This window comes from Pecten maximus, chromosome 19 (assembly GCF_902652985.1).
Source record: "Pecten maximus chromosome 19, xPecMax1.1, whole genome shotgun sequence".
Classification (NCBI taxonomy): Eukaryota; Metazoa; Mollusca; class Bivalvia; order Pectinida; family Pectinidae; genus Pecten; species Pecten maximus.
The window spans coordinates 29,495,636-29,522,292 of NC_047033.1; the positions used below are offsets into that span (position 1 = coordinate 29,495,636).

General features: G+C 39.9%; 1 protein-coding gene across 1 annotated transcript in view; it reads left to right on the forward strand.

Moving 5' to 3' along the window:
* The window catches only part of LOC117318145, a 56,105-nt gene that overhangs the window by 24,842 nt on the left and 4,606 nt on the right, over window positions 1-26,657 (forward strand). The window contains exons 5-8 of the mRNA XM_033873162.1: window positions 3,284-3,583; window positions 5,286-6,308; window positions 18,473-18,556; window positions 24,452-24,481. Coding sequence (XP_033729053.1) covers window positions 3,284-3,583; window positions 5,286-6,308; window positions 18,473-18,556; window positions 24,452-24,481 — 1,437 coding nt within the window. The remainder of the gene's footprint in view (window positions 1-3,283; window positions 3,584-5,285; window positions 6,309-18,472; window positions 18,557-24,451; window positions 24,482-26,657) is intronic.

Here is a 26,657-nt window from a genome sequence, read left to right on the forward strand (position 1 = left end):
ATCAAGATACAGACCGTAGCGCATAGATCCTGGATCCGAAGCACTTTCCAGGAATGCTTGATGTCTCGTAGAGATTCAGTATCGAAAGTCACTGTTCTTCCTTCATAGAGTTCAACTCCTTTGATCTTTAGGACACAATATCAGAGATACCGTTGCCCTGCATATATCAATCTGTCTTCTGTTTATAAATTAGTTGATTGCTGCTTATTTTGTATTCATTGACCCATTTACACGAGACTGCATCATGTAAATGTTCAGTACACTACAATCCACACAACGTGAGTCATGAGCTGAACAGTCAAAGTCAAAGGTCAGGGTCATTAGGTTCAAATGTCAAGTAAATAAAAATCTACTGAAAGCATGCAGTGTCGACCGATGTCATGGTAAACTGAATTTTAGCTGAAGAACAGTTCCAAAGTGCAAAGTCTCTTTTCAACATGTTTGCAAATTTATTTTTACCGGTATTTGGGAAATTTGTGCAGTTTTTTCTTTCGTACAAACTGGACATTTTTGGGACTTCAAATTTATAAAACAATTTTCTGGTAAATGTTACACAAACATCAGCAAATGTATTTTATCTTATAAATATGACAATATACATGTACATTAAATGTAAAACAAACTATCATTAAATATGGGATCAAATCGTCTTCTTATGGTGTGTTGATGCTATGTAAGAGCTAATTATACATATATTACTATAGTCACACATTTACAATGTAGTTTTTTTGTCAAGAGTAATATCAGTATTAAAAGTCAGATGACCATTAAAAGGAGGGCAGTAAAAACTCATTATTAGCTCACCTGCCCGAAGAGCAAGTGAGCTCATGCTATGGTGCGGTGTCCGTCCGGCCGTCCGGCGTCAACTTTTTCATTTAAACAACTTCCCAATAACAAAGAGACCAAGGAAATTCATATTGGGCCTGTAGCTTACTGCGGTGAAGGGCTCCCAAGTTTGTTCAAATAATTGACCTTGACCTTCATTCAAGGTCACGTGGGTCAAATAGGCTATAATCTTCAAACGACTTCTTCTCAATAACCATGAGGCCCAGGGACTTGATATTGGGCCTGTAGCCTGCTGGGGTAAAGGGCTACAAAGTTTGTACAAATAAACCACCTTGACCTTCATTCAAGGTCACGTGGGTCAAATAGTCTATAATCTTCAAACGACTTCTTCTCAATAACCTAGAGGCCCAGGGACTTGATATTGGGCCTGTAGCATGCTGATGTAAAGGGCTACAAAGTGTGTACAAATAAATGACGTTGACCTTCATTCAAGGTCAAATGGGTCAAATAGGCTATAATCTTCAAACGACTTCTTCTCAATAACCAAGAGGTCAAGGTACTTGATATTGAGCCTGTAGGTTGCTGGGGTGAAGGACTACCAAGTTTGTTCAAATAAATGACCTTGACCTTCATTCAAGGTCACATTGGTCAAATAGGCTCTAATCTTCAAACGACTTCTTCTCAATAATCAAGAGGCCCAGCGACTTGATTTAAGTCCTGTAGCATGCTAGGGTAAAGGGCTACAAAGTTTGTTCAAATAAATGACCTTGACCTTCATTCAAGGTCATGTGGGTCAAATAGGTTATAATCTTCAAACGACTTCTTCCCAATAACGAAGAGGCCAAGGAACTTGATATTGGGCCTGTAACATGCTGGGATAAAGGGTTACAAAGTTTGTTCAAATAAATGACCTTGACCTTCATTAAAGATCACATTGGTCAAATAGGCTCTAATCTTCAAACGACTTCCTCTCAATAACCAAGAGGTCCAGGGACTTGGTATTGGGTCTGTAGCATGCTTGGGTGAAGAGCTCCAAAGTATGTTCAAATGAATGATCTTGACCTTCATTCAAGGTCACATAGTTCAAATAGGCTATAATCTTCGAAAGACTTCTTCTCAAAAACCAGGAGGCCCAGGGACTTGGTATTGGGTCTGTAGCATGCTAGGGTAAAGGGTTACAAAGTTTGTGTAAATAAATGACCTTCATTTAAGGTCACTAAAGGTCACATTTTTCAAATAGGCTATAATCTTCAATTGACTTCTACTTAATAACCAAGAGGCACAGGGACTTGATAGTTGGCTTTTAGCATGTTGGGGTGAAGGGCTACCAATTTTGTTCAAATAAATGACCTTAACCTACATAGGTCACAAGTGTGAAATCCGCTTAAATCTATAAACAATAATTTTGCTATAGCCAAGAGCCTTCGAGACCTGATATTAGGCCAATAGAATGCTGGAATGAAGGACTAGAAAATTTATTAATATGAATTAACTTAGCTTACTATGATTTTTGAATAAAGAGGTAATCAGCATAGTATCTGTAGAAATGACCTCAATCAACTTCGAAGTTGCTGTAGAGCCAGGTGAGCGATACAGACCCATTGGGCCTCTTGTTTATATAACGCTATCAGCATGGTTTTACCATGCAGGTGACAGTGAGACCTGTGTCAGGTTGTGTATAAGATAACTATATAGGTGTGTATATCTATGCAGATGTCTTTTACATATTCTGATAAATATCTCTCTGACTTGTGTAAATAGACAGTGAGACCTTTGTCAAATTTTGTATAAGAAATCTATATAGATATACACTAAACAGTTAGACCTGTGTCAGATTGTGTACAAGACATCTATATATTGGTAGATATACACGAAACAGTTAGACCTATGTCAGATTGTGTATAAGACATTTATATAGTTATACACAAGACAGTGAGACCTGTGTCAGATTGTGTATAAGACATCTATATAGAATATGCACAAGACAGTGAGACCGGTGTCAGATTGTGTATAAGACATATACATAGATATACACAAGACAGTGAGACCGGTGTCAGATTGTGTATAAGACATCTATATATATATATACACAAGACAGTGAGACCTGTGTCAGATTGTGTGTAAGACATCTATATAGATATACACAAGACAGTGAGATCTTGGTCAGATTGTGTATAAGACATCTATATATATATACACAAGACAGTGAGACCGGTGTCAGATTGTGTATAAGACATTTATATAGATATATACAAGACAGTGCCTGTTTAAGACATGTATAATATACTCGTATAGTACATTGTCAGTATTATGTGACTATGTTGAGTGTTATGTCACTAAATATGTCCAGATTAAACACATTCATCTTCATATAATATCAACAATGTTTTAAAACTTTTTTCAAACAAATACCTTACATTCATGTTTTTTGTTAAACAGATTTTTTAGAACACCATATTTTTGATATACTTCAATCAATGTGTATTTTGTTGATCAGGTTTTCCGTATGTGAACATCAGCCATGGTGAGTTCACTGTTCCCGTCGAGAAAACAGCCATCATCCAAACCTACGTCATAGCATCACCAGAGGCTACTTCAATTCAGTGGTATAAAGTAGAAAATGATAACCGCACTCCAATAGAAATAGAAAACGAAAGATACTTTGCAGGCTCTATCATTTCCCCCACATTAATTATCCGTGAGACAAACACTGATGATCAAGGACAGTACCAGTGCTCAGCTACCAATAGTAAAGGAACTGGTTGGAGCAACATGTCGGTTCTGTCCGTACAACCTGGTAAGTATGATTTCATTTTATAATGCAATGTTTAAATTACAACAGTGTTAATCATTTATCCAAAGGGGAGTTTTAATTTTTCGTCAAATTTTGAAGTAAATATTTCGTGGAATGACATTCTGGCCAAGCAATTTATAACCGATCTAAGTGATACTTGTAGTATTTTATCATCATGATATGTAGTTGTGCTTACATGAAGGCATTTTGATTCAAATATATTTCTTTGAAACTTTATAGGCTTTAGTACTTTGTGGTATTTTGATTAGACAATTAACCTTTCAATTCAGTACTTATTTTTACCTGGTACAATACTACATTTCTTATGGACATGAGACACTCCGCCCAATGCTATGGATGCATGGCGCATCTCCAACACTGCTTGTCACTGAACTTATTAAGGTTCACCTAGGAGATATATGGGGATGTGTCAACTATGACTTTCATTTTGACCTACAATCTTACAACAATGAAAAATCTGTTCAAATCTGATCTCCAAATCTATACATTCAACAGTTTGTACATGTATATGATTATTAGCTCATCTGGCGTCCATAGTCCTTCTGTCTATCATCCGTCCGTCCATCCGTCCGTCGATCAACAATTGACTTCTTCTTCATAACCGCTGATTGGAATTTGACCAAATTTGATCAAAAGCATCCCTATGGGGTGAGGAATCAAAATTGTACAGATGGTGGGTCTGACCCTCCGTGGGACTTAGGGGCAGGGCCAAAAGGGGTCAATTTGGCTAAATTGATATAAATAACTTCTCCTTTGAACCTAAGAAATGTATATCTCTAATATTTGCCTGGTAGCACCCACTTTGGGTAGGGATTCAAAATTGTACAAATGGTTGGGCTGACCCCTGGGGGTCTTAGGGGCGGGGCCAAAGGGGGTCAATTTGGCTAAATTGATATAAACGACTTCTCCTCTGAAACTCAGCAATGGATATTGCTCCTACTTGCCTGGTACCACCCTCTTAGGGTAAGGATTCAAAATTGTACAAATGGTTGGACTGACTCCTTGGGGCTGAGGGGCGCGGCCAAAAGGGGCTAATTTGGCTAAATTGATATAAACAACTTCTCCTCTGAAACTAAGCAATGAATATCTCTCATATTTAGCTTTTAACATCCCCTTAGGGTAAGGATTCAAATTGTACAAATGATGGGACTGACTCCTCTGAAGGCTGAGGGGCCGAGCAAGAAGGGGTCAATTTGGATAAATTGACATTACCAGCTTCTTCTCTGAAACCAAGCAATGGCTATTGTTCATATTTGCCTGGTAGCATTCCTATCGGGTCGGGATTCAAAACTGTTCAAATAGTGGGGCTGACCCCCGAGGGTCTTAGGGGCAGGTCAAAAGGGATCAATTTGCCTAAATTGATATAGACAACGTCTTCTCTGAATCTCAGCAATGGAAAGCGCTCATATTTGCCTGGTAGCATCCCTTGATATAGGGATTCAAAATTGTACAAATGATGGGGCTGACCTCCTGGGGGCTGAGGGGCAGGGCCAAACGGGGTCAATTTGGCTAAATTGATATAAACAACTTCTTCTCTGAAACTAAGCAATATATATCGCTCATATTCGCCTTGTAGCATCCCCTTAGAGTAGGGATGATATGTAGGATGTTCTAACATAAAATGATTGTACACATGTGACAACAGACGTAGATAACCTAAGAGGTATGATATCATATTTTTAAGGTACTGTTGCTGTCATGGAAGACGTTACTACTGTGAGTGAAGACGTCACTGCTGTGAAGGAAGACGTTACTACTGTGAGTGAAGACTTCTCTGCTGTGAAGGAAGACGTTACTACTGTGAGTGAAGACGTCACTGCTGTGAAGCAAGACATTACTGCTGTGAAGCAAGACGTCACTGCTGTGAGTGAAGACGTTACTGCTGTGAGTGAAGATGTCACTGCTGTGAAGCAAGAAGTAACTGCTGTGAGTGAAGACGTCACTGCTGTGAAGCAAGAAGTAACTGCTATGAGTGAAGACGTCACTGCTGTGAAGCAAGAAGTAACTACTGTGAGTGAAGACGTCACTGCTGTGAAGCAAGACGTTACTGCTGTGAGTGATGACTTCACTGCTGTGAACGAAGACGTTACTACTGTGAGTGAAGACTTCTCTGCTGTGAAGCAAGACATTACTGCTGTGAGTGAAGACGTTACTGCTGTGAGTGAAAATGTCACTGCTGTGAAGCAAGAAGTAACTATTGTGAGTGAAGACGTCACCACTGTGAAGCAAGACGTTACTGCTGTGAGTGAAGACGTCACTGCTGTGAAGCAAGAAGTAACTATTGTGAGTGAAGACGTCACCACTGTGAAGCAAGACGTTACTGCTGTGAGTGAAGACGTCACTGCTGTGAAGCAAGAAGCAACTACTGTGAGTGAAGACGTCACTGCTGTGAAGCAAGACATTACTGCTGTGAGTGAAGACGTCACTGCTGTGAAGGAAGAAGTAACTACTGTGAATGAAGACGTCACTGCTGTGAAGCAAGAAGTAACTACTGTGAGTGAAGACGTCACTGCTGTGAAGCAAGAAGTAACTACTGTGAGTGAAGACGTCACTGCTGTGAAGCAAGAAGTAACTACTGTGAGTGAAGACGTCACTGCTGTGATGGAAGACGTTACTGCTGTGAGTGAAGACGTCACTGCTGTGATGGAAGACGTTACTGCTGTGAGTGAAGACGTCACTGCTGTGAAGCAAGAAGTTGCTGATTGGGGTGAGTACGATACAGCTATGAGGAAAGGCGTTGCTGCTGTGAAGGAAGGTATGATACACTCTGGAGCTAGGGTGTTAGTATAAGATACAAGAAGATTTATTTAAGGTCCTATATGTTAAACATTAGATTTGTAGAGCTTTACGACTAAACATAAGCAAATTACAGAGAAAATTTATAAGAAAAACACAGTAATATCACAGCATGCAAGTTATATCAAATGACTAAGGGAAACGAAAAACAACAAGCGACAATGAAGGATACATACTTAAGTACATGCATTCCGTTTTTCTTTAGTGTAAGCATGCAGAGTTTGCAAGTTTTATAGCCTGATCAATTATTCCGAGAGCCCAGTATCAGTGGTGGTCATATCAACACTAGCCACATCAACTGAGCTATCGATTTCATTAACCAGTCTCCTCGCCAGGCCCCTTCGCGTACACAGAATAAAACGCAAAACACTAAACATCCATCCATCTCATCACTTTGAGTCCTCAGTTATATCATAATTATGAAAATCTTCAGGGATCTGCAGCGAGGTTTATGATGGGGGTTACTTCTATCTCTCTCCTCTCTGTCTGTCTGTCTGTCTATCTGTACTCATTCAAGCATATGTGTCAGTTGCATTAACAGTTCATCCTTCAGAAGTCAGAAATAAAGGCAACAGTTTTACAGCTCACCTGCCCCCAAGGGTCAGAAAGATGATTGGGGAAGGGAAACAGATTTTGCATATATGGTGGCTGTGACCACCTTGAGACCAGAGGGGCTGAACGAATATGGGAAAAAGAGGCAAATCCTTAAAATCGTTTCTTGTCACCAAGTACTGAATGGGTTTGAATCAAATCTGGTGAGAAACATCCTTGGGGATAGGGGAACAGATTTTGCATAAATGGTGACTTTGACCCTTCTGAGGCAAGAAGGGCCCCATAGAGGAAATAGAGGTAATTCCTTCAAATCGCTACTAGTCATAAAGTTTAGAATGGATTTGAACCCCATTTGGTTTGAAACATTCTTGGGGGAAGGGGAACAGATTTGGCATAAATGGTGACTATGACCCCTGAGGGGCCAAAGGGGCGGGCCCCATAGGGGAAATAGAGGTAATTCCTTCAAATTGCTACTAGTCATAAAGTTATGAATGGATTTGAACCCAATTTGATCAGAAACATCTTTTGGGAAAGGGGAACAGATATTGCATGGTGACGATGGGCCAAATGGGTAGGGCCCAATGGGGGAAATAGAGGTAATGCCTTTAAATCGCTCCTTTTCAGAAAGTTTTGAATAGATTTGAACCAAATTTAGTCAGAAACATCCTTGGGGGAAGGGGAACATATTTTGCATAAATGGTGACCCTGAGGGCCAAAGGGGCGGAGACCATTAGGGGAAATAAACATAATTCATCTAAATTGCTCCTAGTCATAAAGTGATGAATGCATGTTCTAAAAACAATTCTTCATATCTTCAGACCTTACAGAGTCTGGACTTCATTATTTCTTTAAAGCATTTGGGGTCCCCACACTATAACCATGAACATGAACATTATTTTGACATTTGATCTAATCCAACAAGGTGAGAGATACAGGCCTTATGGGCATCTTGTTTAATGTAGCTCTCCTGATGTGTCAGTACTCTTAGTTCTGTAAATATCAAGTACATATTCAGATTTAATGATAAACACTCAGATTGACCTCAGATGTAGAGTCAGATATTGCGAGGCTATATCTGATGTGTCATTACTTTAGTTATGTTACTGGGGTCTGTCTGATGTGTCAGTACTCTAGTTCTGTTACTGGGTTCTGTCTGATGTGTCGGTACTCTAGTTCTGTTACTGGTGTCTGTCTGATGTGTCAGTACTCTAGTTATGTTACTGGGGTCTGTCTGATGTGTCAGTACTCTAGTTATGTAACTGGGGTCTGTCTGATGTGTCAGTACTCTAGTTCTGTTATTGGGGTCTGTCTGATGTGTCGGTACTCTAGTTCTGTTACTTGGGTCTGTCTGATGTGTCAGTACTCTAGTTCAATCACTGATGTCTGTCTGATGTGTCAGTACTCTAGTTCTGTTACTGGGGGCTGTCTGATGTGTCGGTACTCTAGTTCTGTTACTGGGGTCTGTCTGATGTGTCAGTACTCTAGTTCTTTTACTGAGGTCTGTCTGATGTGTCAGTTCTCTAGTTATGTTACTGGGGTCTGTCTGATGTGTCAGTACTCTAGTTCTGCTACTGGGGTCTGTCTGATGTGTCGGTACTCTAGTTATGTTACTTGGGGTCTGTCTGATGTGTCAGTACTCTAGTTCTGCTACTGGGGTCTGTCTGATGTGTCGGTACTCTAGTTCTGTTACTTGGGTCTGTCTGATGTGTCAGTACTCTAGTTCTGTTACTGGGTTCTGTCTGATGTTTCAGTACTCTAGTTCTGTTACTGGGTTCTGTCTGATGTGTCAGTACTCTAGTTATGTTACTTGGGTCTGTCTGATGTGTCAGTACTCTAGTTCTGTTACTGGGGTCTGTCTGATGTGTCAGTACTCTAGTTCTTTTACTGGGGTCTGTCTGATGTGTCAGTTCTCTAGTTCTGTTACTGGGGGTCTGTCTGATGTGTCGGTACTCTAGTTCTATCACTGAGGTCTGTCTGATGTGTCGGTACTCTAGTTCTGTTACTTGGGTCTGTCTGATATGTCAGTACTCTAGTTCTGTTACAAGGGTCTGTCTGATGTGTCAGTACTTTAGTTCTGTTACTGGGTTCTGTCTGATGTGTCAGTACTTTAGTTATGTTACTTGGGTCTGTCTGATGTGTCAGTACTCTAGTTCTGTTACAAGGGTCTGTCTGATGTGTCAGTACTTTAGTTCTGTTACTGGGTCTGTCTGATGTGTCGGTACTCTAGTTCTGTTATTGGGGTCTGTCTGATGTGTCGGTACTCTAGTTCTGTTACTTGGGTCTGTCTGATGTGTCAGTACTCTAGTTCAATCACTGATGTCTGTCTGATGTGTCAGTACTCTAGTTCTGTTACTGGGTTCTGTCTGATGTGTCAATACTCTAGTTCTGTTACTGAGGTCTGTCTGATGTGTCGGTACTCTAGTTCTGTTACTGGGTTCTGTGAGATGTGTCGGTACTCTAGTTCTGTTATTGGGGTCTGTCTGATGTGTCGGTACTCTAGTTCTGTTACTGGGGTCTGTCTGATGTGTCAGTACTCTAGTTCTGTTACTTGGGTCTGTGATGTGTCAGTACTCTAGTTCTGTTACTTTGATCTGTCTGATGTTTCGGTACTCTAGTTCTGGCTGTCTGATGTGTCAGTACTCTAATTCTGTTACTTGGGTCTGTCAGATGTGCCGGTACTCTAGTTCTGTTACTTGGGTCTGTCTGATGTGTCGGTACTCTAGTTCTGTAACTGGGGTATGTCTGATGTGTCAGTACTTTATTGGGGTCTGTCGGATGTGCCTGTACTGTAGTTCTTTTACTGGGGTCTGTCTTATGTATCAGTACACTAGTTCTGTTACTGGAGTCTCTCTGATGTGTCAGTACTCTTATAAGTTCTGTCGATATTGAGCTGATCATGTGGATCAGGTGCAACGATTCTTGGAATTGATTATCATTTCAGGATTCACCTAAATCCTAGCCCTGCACGAGGGAACTTTGTCCACATTGGATAAATTTCTAAAATCCAACATAAATATCTATAATATGACATTCAGCTTAAAAGTCTCGTCTTTCAGATAGAAAATCAAAAATACATCCTAGCTCTGATCTGGTTCGAAATCCTTGTAACAATTAATATTGGATCTTCAATGACATGACAGCAGCTTGTGAAATATTTGAAAGACCACACAAAATAATTGATTGTGTATAAACAATAACAGTCTCTATAATCATCCATCAAAGGTCATGGCCATATGTTACGCGATACGTCATGTAGTCATTGTGGCTGACTGATGATATTACACACTGATTAGGTTGTTGTATGTGGTATTTATTTCACTCGAGTAAATAATTTTTTCAAAAGTAACGAAAAACATGAGCTTTAGAGAGAAAGAAATAACATTTACAACAACCACAAGGTTGTGGGACCTGTTTCTACCACAATAGAAAAGCTATTCTCATGATGAATTGACCTGTTTTGAAAACCATCCATGTTACAGCCAATGTTTACAATTCAAATGTCCCGCTTTTTTGGTGCTGACGTCATGATTTCAATTTCTTTTAATATTCGAGAACGAGGCTTCAGCACATGTTTTTTCCAGTCATTTTTTACAAGCTTGCCGTGCGGCCTGTGTTCATTACAACTCTGTGCCAAAATATCAGGATTTCTAGAAGAAACTATTAATTTGGTGAGTTAATTAACCAACTATTATCTGTATATTGTTTTGGACCTGTTATGTACTCATAGAAATAGTTTGCAATATGTATTTTTCACAGGGGGCTAACTCAATGAAAATGGAATTTACCATACATATTTCGTATTTACTGGATGGACTGGTCAATATACTTAACGACCATATGATTTTTTTCAGAAAAATCGAGATTTAAAAAATTATTAAAAAATCGAGGTAAATATTAGTAACTACCTCGATTTTTTAATAATTTTTTAAATCTCGATTTTTCTGAAAAAAATCATATGGTCGTTAAGTATATTGACCAGTCCATCCAGTAAATACGAAATATGTATGGTAAATTCCATTTTCATTGAGTTAGCCCCCTGTGGATTCTCGCATAGCGCCGATTCATGTATATATGTGCATACTATTTGATCATCAGTTTACTGTATTAATATTGTCTGGCTAGAAATTATAATGTCAGAGTAGTAATCATAGACTATTATTGTTGTTAGTTGTCAAGTATATTGATAGTGGAATTTATGTCAGTAATAAAAACAAGTCACGGTCGATTTTTCATGGATTCAAGGGAGATAATTTGCTCGTTAGCTTAGTCTGTAAGAGTTACTTCCCCTTTTATCATTATTAATTGATGGTTTAATAGGATTTGTGTACATATGTATGTGTAGAGCACTAGTACAGCCGATCTGTGTATTAATTCTTTTGAGAATTATTATTGTTTAGTTTCTAGAGTGTTCAGCTATAAAGTGCAGCTTTTCCTAGGTAACATTTATAATGCTTATTTACTAGATATAATGGTCTTAATGATTTATGTTGGTCATTTGCATTATATATTGTTATATATAATATTGTAAGACATGTACTTATTGTTTTTTGTTTCATATGTTTCAGTTAATCGTATTGTATGCTGTATGACTCTTGGAAATAAAACGTTCACTGGAGTATGCAAACGAATTAGCAATTATTCTTGGATATTTGACGGCACAACATTAACACATTAATAGGAGGATATGGAGTTTGGACACTAATCACACCATGGCGACTGAACAATCAGATGGTAACCTTCGCCGTAGCGAGAGGGAAAAAGCTATGACAGAAAGTGGTTTTGAGTACAAGCTGGACCTAAAGCATAAGGAACGGGTACGGAAACTGCGTTCTCTAAGTAAACTAACTGACAATTTAAATAATTTATTGGGTGACACCACAGACACTTCCCTGGTAAAAACAGCATATGCAGAGAAGTTGACAGAGTATGAAGATATATTATTATTACATGAAGAATATCAACATCTTATGTCAGCGGATGAATCTGCAAAACAGGCAGATAATGACAGATTTCTTCAAATGCAAGAGGATTTTACAGCCCTGAAACAATCTGTTGAGAATTGGTTTTCCACTCATTTGAACTATGAAAACCCTATAGTGCTACAGAGGGCTACCCGCTCCAAATCTGTTAAATCAAGTTAATCGACACGCTCCAAGGCCGCTAGTCAGGTCGCTTTAGAGCGACTAAAGGAAATGACGCGTAGGGTTGAGTTGTTAGCTCGGTCATCAGCTCTCAAGGAAAAAACGGCTATTGAAACAGAAAAGCTAAAGTTGAAGATAAAGGAAGAGGAGCTTGAAATTCAAACCGAAATGCAGATAAACGATGCCAAATCTAAGGTGTTAGATGACTTTGAGCTTCGAAGTGAGGTCCTAAGTGAGCAATTTCTTGACATTCAACCTACACCCAGAGTAATAACTGAATCTAAGGGCCTTAATGCAGCTGCTCCCTCTTGGTTACAGTCAAGTATACAACAGAATTATATTCGTAGACTCTATCCCTGTTTATGATCATATTCCAGAGAAGATCGAGCAGCCCTACAGTGGTAGGTTCCAGCCTATTCCCATTGACCAACCGTATGGCACGGATATTCGTCCGGATTGTTATTCCCCCAGAATTAGACAGCCTCAAACTGATCCGATAGCGACAAATCGGGACTACCGCGTAGTTGACAATGGGGTGCTCACAGTAGCTCGTGAACTTAACAAGCCTAAAGCAGAGATTCAAAAGTTTGATGGTAAACCAATGGACTATCACAGATTTCTTTTCAATTCAATACCAGAGTCGAAGTAAACACAGATTCTTATGAAGAAAGAATGAATTTTCTCTTGCAATTCACCACAGGTGAGGCACACAAGATCGTGACTGGGTATTCTCACTTGAATGCCGAACGTGGGTATAAGGCATTGTTGGAGGAATTTCAGGATCGCTATGGAGACCCAGATGTTGTAGCCCAAGCTTATGTTCGAAAGGCCTTGGATTGGCCAACCTTGAAGAATGGGGCCAAGGCTCTGGATGAATATTCAATTTTCCTACGAGAATGCCAGTTCGCGGTTCAATGCATCACTGCTGCAAGAATACTAGAGTATTCAGAAAATTAAAAATTATTAGTGCAGAAACTTCCTATTCACCTTCACGATAAGTGGCGAAACGTCGTTTACGAGGCTAAAAACAGAAAACAAGTTGTGAATTTTGACTTGCTAGTAAACTTCGTCCGCAAAGAGGCAAAGAACGCTTTGGACCCTATCTATGGGAAGGAAGTAATGTCTACCAATCCCACAAGAAACCATGGAGCACGAAAGAACTTCGCTACTACTGTTAATCGCGAGACCAATAAATCTGTACACCACCAGCTGCAACAGGATACTAATACTGGACTCGCCTTTGAAAAACCGTGCTTATACTGTAAAGGTTCGTCCCATAGCCTGGAAGTGTGTAGGGGTGTTGCAGCATTACCTCTGAAGGACAGATATACATTTATACGGTCAAAGGGTTTGTGTTTCGCTTGTCTCAAGTCTGGACACCAGAAAGTCACATGTCATCAAAGGTCATCTTGCGCCCAATGTAAAAAAATGCACCCTACCTTACTCCATGTGGAACCTCGACAGAATAGCCAAAGCAATCCTACGCCCTCTGTCACCAGCAGTGATACCATACTCCATACACGCTGTGTCATCTGCTACGCATATGGAGGCTGGCAATGGTTATCAAGCACTGCCTATTTTGCCAGTCAGGATTAAATGCATCAACAGTGACAAGTACGTTGTAACTTATGCATTTCTCGATTCTGGAAATAAAGCGACTTTCTGTTCGGAAGAAATCATGAAAGCACTTGATGTGGAAGGGAAAAGAACAAAGCTGAAGATACTAACTATGGGACACGAAACCTCGCAAAGTTCCTTCATTGTTTCAAATCTTGAAGTGAGTGATTTGAAAGGCGACAATTTTTTAGAGTTGCCAGATGTCTTTACACAGCCTACATTACCTGTATCAAGGAAGGACGTGATGTCTATAAGCGATCTTCAGAAGTGGTCTCATCTATGTGACGTTCCAGTGGAGAGAATTGATAGTGATGTGGGACTGCTGATAGGAATCAATGTGCCAAAGGCAATGGAACCTTGGGATATTGTTCCCAGTAGCGAGAATGGTCCCTTCGCTGTAAAAACCTTGTTGGGATGGGTTGTTAATGGACCGCTTTGCCTATCCCCGACAGATGAGGCATCAAACAGAATTGTCAAGGCTAACCGCATCGACGTACAATCTGTTCCGAGCTTGGAGGAACAGATGCGCAATCAATTTGATCATGGCTTTAATGAGAGAACTATCGACGATGTGCCACAGCCCTCCAGAGAGGATCGTCAGTTTATAGACATCATGACAGAATCAGCAAGTATCCAGAATGGACATTACATGATTAATTTACAATTCAAATCATCAAAGGAAGCTGTTATGCCCAACAATATCAAGCTTGCCCAACGCTTAAATAAGGATGAACACTTTTGTTGCGAGTATACCAAATTTATGGACAAGGTCATAGGTGAGGGATATGCTCGCAAGGTACCACTAGAGGAAATCCATAAAGATGATGGACATGTTTGGTACTTGCGCAGCAAGATATAGGGGAACTTCTTTAAACGATCAACTGTTACAGGGTCCCAACCTTACAAACACTCTAGTCGGAACCTTGATCAGATTCAGACAGGAAGAGATAGCCATTACGGGAGATATTGACAGTATGTTTCACCAAGTTCGTGTACCCCCGCAGGACGCAAACTTTCTCCGATTTCTTTGGTTGGAACATGGAGACACAAGCCAGCAATGCGTCAGAGCATCAAATGGTTGTACACCTGTTCGGAGCTACTTCCTCTCCAAGCTGTGCAAACTTTGCTCTCAGAAAAACTGCGCATGATTGCAAGGGACAGTTCATCATGATGAGGTTATCAATACCGTACTGAAGAATGTTTATGTTGATGACTGCCTCAACTCTCTTAAAACTGTAAACAAGGCCAAGTCCTTGGTTAAGGATTTGAAAGACATTCTACACAGAGGTGGTTTTTATATCGCCAAATGGATCAGTAGAGAAGTTATGAGTTCAATACCCGTGGATGAAAGAGCAAAGGAGGTCAAAGACTTGGATTTGGATCAGGATACACTACCTATTGAACAAGCTCTTGGGTTACAGTGTTGTATAGAGTCGGACGTATTTCGTTTCAAGATAGTCATTAAGGATCAACCACTTCCCAAGACGTGGGATTCTGTCCATGGTCAGTAGTGTGTATGATCCCCTCGGATTCCTAGCCCCATTTGTACTCACAGCAAAGGTTATATTACAAGAACTCTGTAAACTACAATTAGGGTGGGATGACCAGGTCCCCAATTGGTTTCAAGATCAATGGTGTTTGTGGATTAAGGACCTTCAGAAATTATCTGATTATCATGTCGGACATCTGTATGTTTGTCAATACATGTCAGACGGTTGTCTATCTATACATGCCGGACATTTGTATGTCTGCCAATACATGTCGGACATTTGTATGTCTGTCAATACATGTCGGACATTTGTATGTCTGTCAGTACATGTCAGACATTTGTATGGCTGTCAATACATGTCGGACATTAATATTATATCTGTCAATACATGTCAGACATTTGTATGTCTGTTAATACATGTCGGACATTTGTATGTCTGTCAATACATGTCAAACATTAATATTATATCTGTCAATACATGTCGGACATTTGTATGTCTGTCAATACATGTCAGACGGTTGTCTATCTATACATGCCGGACATTTGTATGTCTGCCAATACATGTCGGACATTTGTATGTCTGTCAATACATGTCGGACATTTGTATGTCTGTCAGTACATGTCAGACATTTGTATGGCTGTCAATACATGTCGGACATTAATATTATATCTGTCAATACATGTCAGACATTTGTATGTCTGTTAATACATGTCGGACATTTGTATGTCTGTCAATACATGTCAAACATTAATATTATATCTGTCAATACATGTCGGACATTTGTATGTCTGTCAATACATGTCTGACATTTGTATGTCTGTCAATACATGTTGGACATTTGTATGTCTGTTAATACATGTCGGACATATGTATGTCTGTCAATACAAGTCGGACATTTGTATGTCTGTCAATACATGTCGGACATTTGTATGTCTGTCAATACATGTCGGACATCTGTATTTTTGTCACTACATGTCGGACTTTTGTCTGTCTATACATGCCGGACATTTGTATGTCTGTTAATACATGTCGGACATTTGTATGTATGTCAATACATGTCGGACATTTGCATGTCTGTCAATACATGTCGGACATTTGTATGTCTGTCACTACATGCCAGACATTTGTATGTCTGTCAATACATGTCGGACATTTGTATGGCTGTCAATACATGTCGGACATTTGTATGTCTGTCAATACATGTCGGACATTTGTATGTTTGTCACTACATGTCGGACATTTGTATGTCTGTCAATACATGTCAGACATTTGTATGTCTGTCAATACATGTCAGACATTTGTATGGCTGTCAATACATGTCGGACATTTGTATGGCTGTCAATACATGTCGGACATTTGTATGTCTGTCAATACATGTCAGACATTTGTATGTCTGTCACTACATGTCAGACATTTGTATGTCTGTCAATACATGTCAGACATTTGTATGTCTGTCAATACATGTCGGACATTTGTATGTCTGTCAATACATGTTAGACATTTGTATGTCTGTCACTACATGTCAGACATTTGTATGTCTGTCAATACATGTCAGACATATGTATGTCTGTCAATACATGTCAGACATTTGTATGTCTGTCAATACATGTCGGACATTTGTATGTCTGTCAATACATGTCGGACATTTGTATGTCTGTCAATACATGTCGGACATTTGTATGTCTGTCAATACATGTCGGACATTTGTATGTCTGTCAATACATGTCGGACATTTGTATGTCTGTCAATACATGTCGGACATTTGCATGTCTGTCAATACATGTCGGACATTTGTATGTCTGTCACTACATGCCAGACATTTGTATGTCTGTCAATACATGTCGGACATTTGTATGGCTGTCAATACATGTCGGACATTTGTATGTCTGTCAATACATGTCGGACATTTGTATGTTTGTCACTACATGTCGGACATTTGTATGTCTGTCAATACATGTCAGACATTTGTATGTCTGTCAATACATGTCAGACATTTATATGGCTGTCAATACATGTCGGACATTTGTATGTCTGTCAATACATGTCAGACATTTGTATGTCTGTCACTACATGTCAGACATTTGTATGTCTGTCAATACATGTCAGACATTTGTATGTCTGTCAATACATGTCAGACATTTGTATGACTGTCAATACATGTCAGACATTTGTATGTCTGTCAATACATGTTAGACATTTGTATGTCTGTCACTACATGTCGGACATTTGTATGTCTGTCAATACATGTCAGACATTTGTATGTCTGTCAATACATGTCGGACATTTGTATGCCTGTCACTTCATGTCAGACATTTGTATGTCTGTCAATAAATGTCAGACATTTGTATGTCTGTCAATACATGTCGGACATTTGTATGTCTGTCAATACATGTCGGATATTTGTATGTCTGTCAATACATGTCGGACATTTGTATGTCTGTCAATACATGTCAGACATTTGTATGTCTGTCAATACATGTCAGACATTTGTATGTCTGTCAATACAAGTCGGACATTTGTATGTCTGTCACTTCATGTCAGACATTTGTATGTCTGTCAATACATGTCAGACATTTGTATGTCTGTCAATACAAGTCGGACATTTGTATGTCTGTCAATACATGTCGGACATTTGTATGTCTGTCAATACATGTCTGACATTTGTATGGCTGTCAATACATGTCGGACATTTGTATGGCTGTCAATACATGTTGGATGTTTGAATGTCTGTGATAAAAATTAAATGGGTGACAAATAGTATGACCATCATGGATTTTGACAATTGGAGGTTGCTCCTGCTTTATATAAGTTTTTTATAAGTTTTATATAAAGTTATATTAAATGATTCATTAGTTTTATATAAAGTTATATTAAATGTTTCGATAGTTTTATATAAAGTTATATTTAATGTTTCGTTAGTTTTATATAAAGTTATATTAAATGTTTCGTTAGTTTTATATAAAGTTATATTAAATGTTTCGTTAGTTTTATATAAAGTTATATTAAATGTTTCGTTAGTTTTATATAAAGTTACAAAATGTATATTAAATGTTTCGTTAGTTTTATATAAAGTTATATTAAATGTTTTGAAGGAAGGGTGAAAAAAGAGAAAAGAAAACATAAGTCTTTCATTTGACTGATATGGATCATTCAATGGTGGGTGCCAAGATCCTTCTGGGATCTCTTGTTAATTTTGACACTAGTTTTTGAACTGTATTGAGGTTATATTGTTTTAAATATTAAAAGAAATTGATCTTATTTTTACATTTTGACAGACACTGTTGATGCTGTGAGTGGTGACGTTGATGCTGTGAAGAAAGATGCCAGTGACATGAGACAAACTTCAGCCCAAAATGGAGGTATAACAGACAATCATGTATGATATACATTTCCCACACCCTTGCATATGTAAGATACATTTGTCCCCATGTACACTCATATGGAATATCGCAATCCCAAATAGGTGCACCGTGTGACCTCAGGTCCGGGACTTCTTTTTAGCCCACCATCATCAGATGGTGGGCTATTCAAATCGCCCTGCCTCCGTGGTCCGTCGTCTCTCCGTCCGTCCGTCCCTCCGTCCGTAAACAATTCTTGTTATCGCTATTTCTCAGAAAGTACTGAATGGATCTTTCTGAAATTTCATATGTAGGTTCCCCTTGGTGCCTAGTAATGCATATTGCGTTTTGAGACCAATCGGAAAACAACATGGCCGAAAGGCAGCCATCTTGGATTTTGACAATTGAAGTTTGTTATCACTATTTCTGAGAAAGTACTGAATGGATCTTTCTGAAATTTCATATGTAGGTTTCCCTTGGTGCCTAGTTATGCATATTGCGTTTTGAGACCAATCTGAAAACAACGAGGCCGACAGGCAGCCATCTTGGATTTTGACAATTGAAGTTTGTAATCACTATTTCTGATAAAGTACTTAATGGATCTTTCTGACATTTCATATGTAAGTTTCCCTTGGTGCCTAGTTATGCATATTGCATTTTGAGACCAATCTGAAAATAACATGGCCGACAGGCAGCCATTTTGGATTTTGACAATTGAAGTCTGTTATCACTATTTCTCAAAGTACTAAATGGATCTTTCTCAAATTTCATAAGTAGGTTCCCCTTGGTCCCTTGTATTTCATTTTTGGACCAGTTTGTCCTGAAAACAACCTGGCAAACAAACAGCCATTATCGTTAAATCTCAAATTTCTTATATAGCTAGGATTCCCTTGTTTGAAAAGTACTGGAGGGATGTCTCAATTTGCACAGATTAGTAAAATGAAGGGGAAAGTAGAGAAAAGATCAATCTGACATGGAACCTATGAAGATCATTCAATGGTGGGCGCCATGATCCCTCTGGGATATCTTGTTAACTTTGTGATGTCACTGGGAAAACCCTTCTTTTTGTATATGCATAATAACTTTCACAAATTTACTACATTGTATATCGTTTTTAGCTCACCTGCTTCAACTTTTCCCTTCAAACAAGTAATTCTCAAAATACAAGAGGCCTAAAAACCTGATATTGGTCATGTGTCATGGTGTGATAAAGGGTACCAAGTTTATTCAAACGAATGACCTTGACCTTCATTCAAGGCACAATGGTCCAATATGCCGAAGTCTTTAAACAACCTCTTAATAACCAAAAGACCAAGGGACTTGATATTGGCGCTATAGCATGAGGGGATGAAGGACTACCAAGTATGTTAAAATCAATGACCTTGACCTTCATTCAAGGTCATATGGGTCAAATAGGCTATAATCTCCAAACAACTTCTTCTCAATAACCAAGATGTCCAGGGACTTGATATTTGGCCAGTAGCATGCTAGAGTGAAGGGCTACCAAGTATGTTAAAATGGATGACCTTTACCTTCATTCAAGGTAACTTGGGTCAAATATGCTATAATCTACAAACAATCATTTACGGTAGCCGACAGTTTCCGAGAACTGATATTAGGCTAATAGTATGCTGGAATAAAGAACTAGAAAATTCTCTGATATTTGAATAAAAGAGGTAATCAGCATAGTATCTGTAAAAATGACCACTATCAACTTCAAAGTTGTGGTAGAGCCAGGTGAGCAATATAGTCCCATTGTGCCTCTTGTTTAGTTCACTGTCAGAATCGACCAAAAGTCTAGTCCATCCCCTGAGGATTCAGTTCACTCGTCAGGATTGACCCAAAGTCTAGTCCAGCTCCTGGGAATTTAGTTCACTGTTGACCCAAAGTCTAGCCCATCCCCTGGTAATTCAGTTCAATGTCAGGATTGACCCAAAGTGTAGTCCAGCCCCTGGTAATTTAGTTCACTGTCAGGATTGACCAAAAGTCAAGTCCAGGCCCTAGTAATTCAGTTCACTGTCAGGATTGACCCAAAGTCTAGTCCAGCCCCTGGTAATTTAGTTCACTGTTGACCCAAAGTCTAGCCCATCCCCTGGTAATTCAGTTCAATGTCAGGATTGACCCAAAGTGTAGTCCAGCCCCTGGTAATTTAGTTCACTGTCAGGATTGACCAAAAGTCAAGTCCAGGCCCTAGTAATTCAGTTCACTGTCAGGATTGACCCAAAGTCTAGTCAGGCCCCTGGTAATTTAGTTCACTGTTGACCCAAAGTCTTGTCCAGCCCCTGGGAATTTAGTTCTCTGTTGACCCAAAGTCTAGTCCAGCCCCTGGTAATTTATTTCACTGTCAGGATTGACCCAAAGTCTAGTCCAGCCCCTGGTAATTCACTTCACTGTCAGGATTGACTCAAAGTCTAGTCCATCTCATGGTAATTTAGTTCACTGTTGACCCAAAGTCTAGTCCAGCCCCTGGTAATTCAGTTCACTCGTCAGGATTTATACAAAGTCTAGTCCAGCTCCTGGGAATGAGTTCACTGTCAGTATTGACTCAAAGTCTAGTCAAGCCCCTGGTGATTTAGTTCACTGTCAGTATTGACCCAAAGTCTAGTCCAGCCCCTGGTGATTTAGTTCACTGTCAGGATTGACCCAAAGTCTCGTCCAGCCCCTGGTAATTTAGTTCACTGTTGACCCAAAGTCTAGCCCATCCCCTGGTAATTCAGTTCAATGTCAGGATTGATTCAAAGTCTAGTCTAGCTCCTGGGAATTAAGTTCACTGTCATGATTGACCCAAAGTCTAGCCCAGCCCCTGGTAATTTAGTTCACTGTCAGGATTGACCCAAAATCTAGTCCAGCCCCTGGGAATTTAGTTCACTGTCAGGATTGACCTAAAGTCTCGTCCATCGCCTGATGATCCAGTTCACTATCAGAATTAACCCAAAGTCTAGTTCAGCCCCTGGTAATTTAGTTCACTGTCAGGATTGACCCAAAGTCTAGTCCATCCCTTGGGAATTTAGTTCACTGTCAGGATTGACCTAAAGTCTCCTCCAGCCCCTGATAATTCAGTTCACTGTCAGGATTGACCCAAAGTCTAATCCAGCCCATGGTAATTTAGTTCACTGTCAGGATTGACCTAAAGTCTCCTCCAGCCCCTGATAATTCAGTTCACTGTCAGAATTAACCAAAAGTCTAGTCCAGCCCATGGTAATTTAGTTCACTGTCAGGATTGACCCAAAGTCTAGTCCATCCCCCAGGAATTTAGTTCACTGTCAGGATTTGACCCAAAGTCTAGTCCAGCCCCCAGGAATTTAGTTCACTGTCAGGATTGACCCAAAGTCTAGTCCAGCGCCTGGTAATTTAGTTCACTGTCGGGATTGACCCAAAGTCTAGTCCAGCCCCTGGTAATTCACTTGACTGTCAGGATTGACCCAAAGTCTTGTCCAGCCCCTGGGAATTTAGTTCACTGTTGACCCAAAGTCTAGTCCAGCCCCTGGTAATTCACTTCACTGTCAGGATTTATACAAAGTCTAGTCCAGCTCCTTGGAATTTAGTTCACTGTCAGTATTGACCCAAAGTCTAGTCCAGCCCCTGGTGATTTAGTTCACTGTCAGGATTGACCCAAAGTCTCGTCCAGCCCCTGGTAATTTAGTTCACTGTTGACCCAAAGTCTAGCCCATCCCCTGGTAATTCAGTTCAATGTCAGGATTGACCCAAAGTCTAGTCCAGCCCCTGGGAATTTAGTTCACTGTCAGGATTGACCCAAAGTCTAGTCCAGCCCCTGGTAATTTAGTTCACTGTCAGGATTGACCCAAAGTCTAGTCAAGCCCCTGGGAATTTAGTTCACTGTCAGGATTGACCTAAAGTCTCGTCCATCCCCTGATGATCCAGTTCACTATCAGAATTAACCCAAAGTCTAGTCCAGCCCATGGTAATTTAGTTCACTGTCAGGATTGACCTAAAGTCTCGTCCATCCCCTGATGATCCAGTTCACTATCAGAATTAACCCAAAGTCTAGTCCAGCCCATGGTAATTTAGTTCACTGTCAGGATTGACCCAAAGTCTAGTCCATCCCTTGGGAGTTTAGTTCACTGTCAGGATTGACCTAAAGTCTCCTCCAGCCCCTGATAATTCAGTTCACTGTCAGAATTAACCAAAAGTCTAGTCCAGCCCATGGTAATTTAGTTCACTGTCAGGATTGACCCAAAGTCTAGTCCATCCCCCAGGAATTTAGTTCACTGTCAGGATTTGACCCAAAGTCTAGTCCAGCCCCCAGGAATTTAGTTCACTGTCAGGATTGACCCAAAGTCTAGTCCAGCGCCTGGTAACTTAGTTCACTGTTGAGCCAAAGTCTAGTCCAGCTCCTGGGAATTTAGTTCACTGTCAGGATTGACCCAAAGCCTAGTCCAGCCCCTGGGAATTTAGTTCACTGTTGACCCAAAGTCTAGTCCAGCCCCTGATAATTTAGTTCACTGTCCGGATTGACCCAAAGTCTAGTCCAGCCCCTGGAAATTCACTTGACTGTCAGTATTGACCCAAAGTCTAGTCCAGCTCATGGTAATTTAGTTCACTGTTGACCCAAAGTCTCGTCCAGCCCCTGGTAATTTAGTTCACTGTTGACCCAAAGTCTAGTCCAGCCCCTGGTAATTCAGTTCAATGTCAGGATTGACCCAAAGTCTAGTCCAGCCCCTGGGAATTTAGTTCACTGTCAGGATTGACCCAAAGTCTAGTCCAGCCCCTGATAATTCAGTTCACTCGTCAGGATTTATACAAAGTCTAGTCCAGCTCCTTGGAATTTAGTTCACTGTCAGTATTGACCCAAAGTCTAGTCCAGCCCCTGGTGATTTAGTTCACTGTCAGGATTGACCCAAAGTCTCGTCCAGCCCCTGGTAATTTAGTTCACTGTTGACCCAAAGTCTAGCCCATCCCCTGGTAATTCAGTTCAATGTCAGGATTGACCCAAAGTCTAGTCCAGCCCCTGGGAATTTAGTTCACTGTCCGGATTGACTCAAAGTCTAGTCCAGCCCCTGGTAATTCACTTCACTGTCAGGATTGACCCAATGTCTAGTCCAGGCCCTGGTAATTCACTTCACTGTCAGGATTGATACAAAGTCTAGTCCAGCCCCTGGTAATTCACTTGACTGTCAGGATTGACCCGAAGTCTAGTCCAGCCCCTGGGAATTTAGTTCACTGTCAGGATTGACCTAAAGTCTAGTCCATCCCCTGATGATCCAGTTCACTATCAGAATTAACCCAAAGTCTAGTCCAGCCCATGGTAATTTAGTTCACTGTCAGGATTGACCCAAAGTCTAGTCCATCCCTTGGGAGTTTAGTTCACTGTCAGGATTGACCTAAAGTCTCCTCCAGCCCCTGATAATTCAGTTCACTGTCAGAATTAACCAAAAGTCTAGTCCAGCCCATGGTAATTTAGTTCACTGTCAGGATTGACCCAAAGTCTAGTCCATCCCTTGGAAATTAAGTTCACTGTCAGGATTTGACCCAAAGTCTAGTCCAGCCCCTGGTAATTTAGTTCACTGTCGGGATTGCCTAACGTCTAGTCTGGTCCCTGGGAATTTAGTTCATGTTCCATATCTTGGGAAAGATAAGATCCTCACCCTATAATCATACACAATGCTGGACAAGAAAAAATTACCCGGTGGAGTCACTGTGTCCCACACATGCTGGCCACGGGGACAATGCTCTTATGTCATAACTTATAATTATGTCTGCTAATCTGTGCCTTACCAATAAATCTCTGTCCAACATTTGACTGAAAAGAAACAGTTTATCCACCATTCCACATAAAAGGAGTTCACTTTCCTGTGATTCACATACCAAAACTATTTTCAATTTATGTTGTCACTGTAAATTTGTAAATCATAGTTATGTGAAATATCTCATGACATGGATCATTTTATTTTACAGGAAGGGGTCCTAAGTTGACGGCTATGATAGGTGAGTCTTGAGATTGGAGGGATACAACATAACACCCATATGGACCAAACTTCATCAGGGACGACAGCTACTGAAACATTTGAAACATTGAAGTTAACATGTTTAAAGAACACACAAAATACTTGAATTTGATATAACAATTACTGTTGATGAAATCATCCATCAAAGGCCAAGGCCACATCTTATCTGATACGTCACATAGTCATTGTGGCTGACTGATGGAAACAGGTTGTCTTATTGTCAGGGCCATCTTCTGTCCTCTGTCAAATTTTAGGTCACCTGAGTCGAAGTCTGAAGTCATCCGTTTTAATTCCTTTTGTTCATTGTTGTGCAGTAGGTGTCGTCTGTCCATTAACAATTCACATTTTTGACTTCTCAGAAATCCCTGAACCAATTTTAATGAAATTTTGGAGAAGCTTCTATGGTCAAAGTCAACCAACAGTGTATTAAATTATATGGTCCTCACCTCCCAGGGCCTGAGGATTGGAGCAAAATGGGGTCAAATTAACTGAATTTCAAAAAATGTCTTCTCAACACGCAAATAAGTTCGAATCAAACACTCTGCTTAACCAAAAGTTTGAATTTCATCACCCTTTGGTCTCACGTTTCCCCTCTGGGGAGGGATAAAATTTACTATAGTTTATATAGGGAAATCACACTTCTTAGCATCATTTGTTTAATTGCTATTAGAAAAATTATAATCAAAACTTGGGTAGAATAACATTATGGAATGACATTTTGATGTTATGCACATATTGGCTCTGACTGAAATGTATCAGAACCCCGCGACCGGCTCAGGCCCATGGGCCTCTTACTCTTTAAATAACTATTTTAGCCCCCCAACTCCTCACTACCATACCACCAGCCCTCACCCCTCGTTAGGTATATCAGTTCATGAACAATTCAAATAAACCTTTTCTGTGGTTCGTTGTCCGTACATAAAATCCTTGTAATTGTGATTTCCTGGGGAATAGGGCACGGATCTTTTGTAAACTTTTCATGGAGGTTCTTAAATATGCCCATTCCAAAGAGAGCCTGATTGGAAAAAGAAAACAACAAACAGGCAGCCATCTTTAATTCTTTGATTTTTACAGCTTGAAGTTTGTTATCAATATTTCTTGAGAAATATTGGAAGGCTACTAAAACAGTAATTCTCAACTGAAATGTAGGTCCCATAGACCCTAGTTCTGTCCGATTTAATATTGAGACTGATAAGGAAATCAATGTAGTTGACAGTATACAAAGTATATTTTGACATTTGAAATTTGTTCTTGCTAATTCTTGAGAAGTACTGGAATCTAAAATAGGAAAGAAGAGAAAGTAAAGAAATGATCAGTCTTTCACAGAACTAACAAGATCATTATTTGGTTGGCACCCAAATCCCCTTGAGTGATGTAATCATTTCCTCGGTGGCATTGATTTAACATCACAAGATTTCAGGTTTTATCCATCAAAATTAGGAAAATAATCATAAACTATATCAGGAAGGACCATTTTAATTAATCATCATTTGTAAAGTCTCATTATTTCAAAAATTTAGTTAGAATTGAATATTTCATCTGAACTTTGACTGATTCTGAAGGTCGAGGGTTCGAAATGATCGTGAGGAGAATTTATTGATCAATTGGTGAACGATGAAGGTTCTATGAGCCTTTTGTAATAGTTTGTGTTAAAAATGTACATGTATTTCTGATAGAAAAACCTTTAATGAACATGATGTATTAATAGGTTCAGTAATATGTGACAAGTTATACATATCTATATATTGTAGTTATATTTTATTTATTTATTTGTTTATTTTTGTGGTAGGGGGTCTATCATTGTTAGCATACCTGGTCCGAAGGACCAAGGTGAGCTTATGCCATATTGTGGCGTCTGTCGTCCGTCGTCCGTCCGTCAACAATTGACTTATTTGACTTCTTCTTCATAACCGCTGATCGGAATTTAAACACATTTGGTCAGAAGCATCCCTATGGGTAGGGGACTCAAAATTGTACAAATGATAGGGCTGACCCCCAGGGGCCTGAGCGGCGGGGCCGAATGTGGTCAATCCGGCTATATTAATATAAACGACTTCTCTGAAACCGAACAAAGGCTGTTGCTCATATTTGCCTGGTAGCATCACTATAGGGTGGGGATTCACAATTGTACAAATGATGGGGCTGATCTCCTGGGG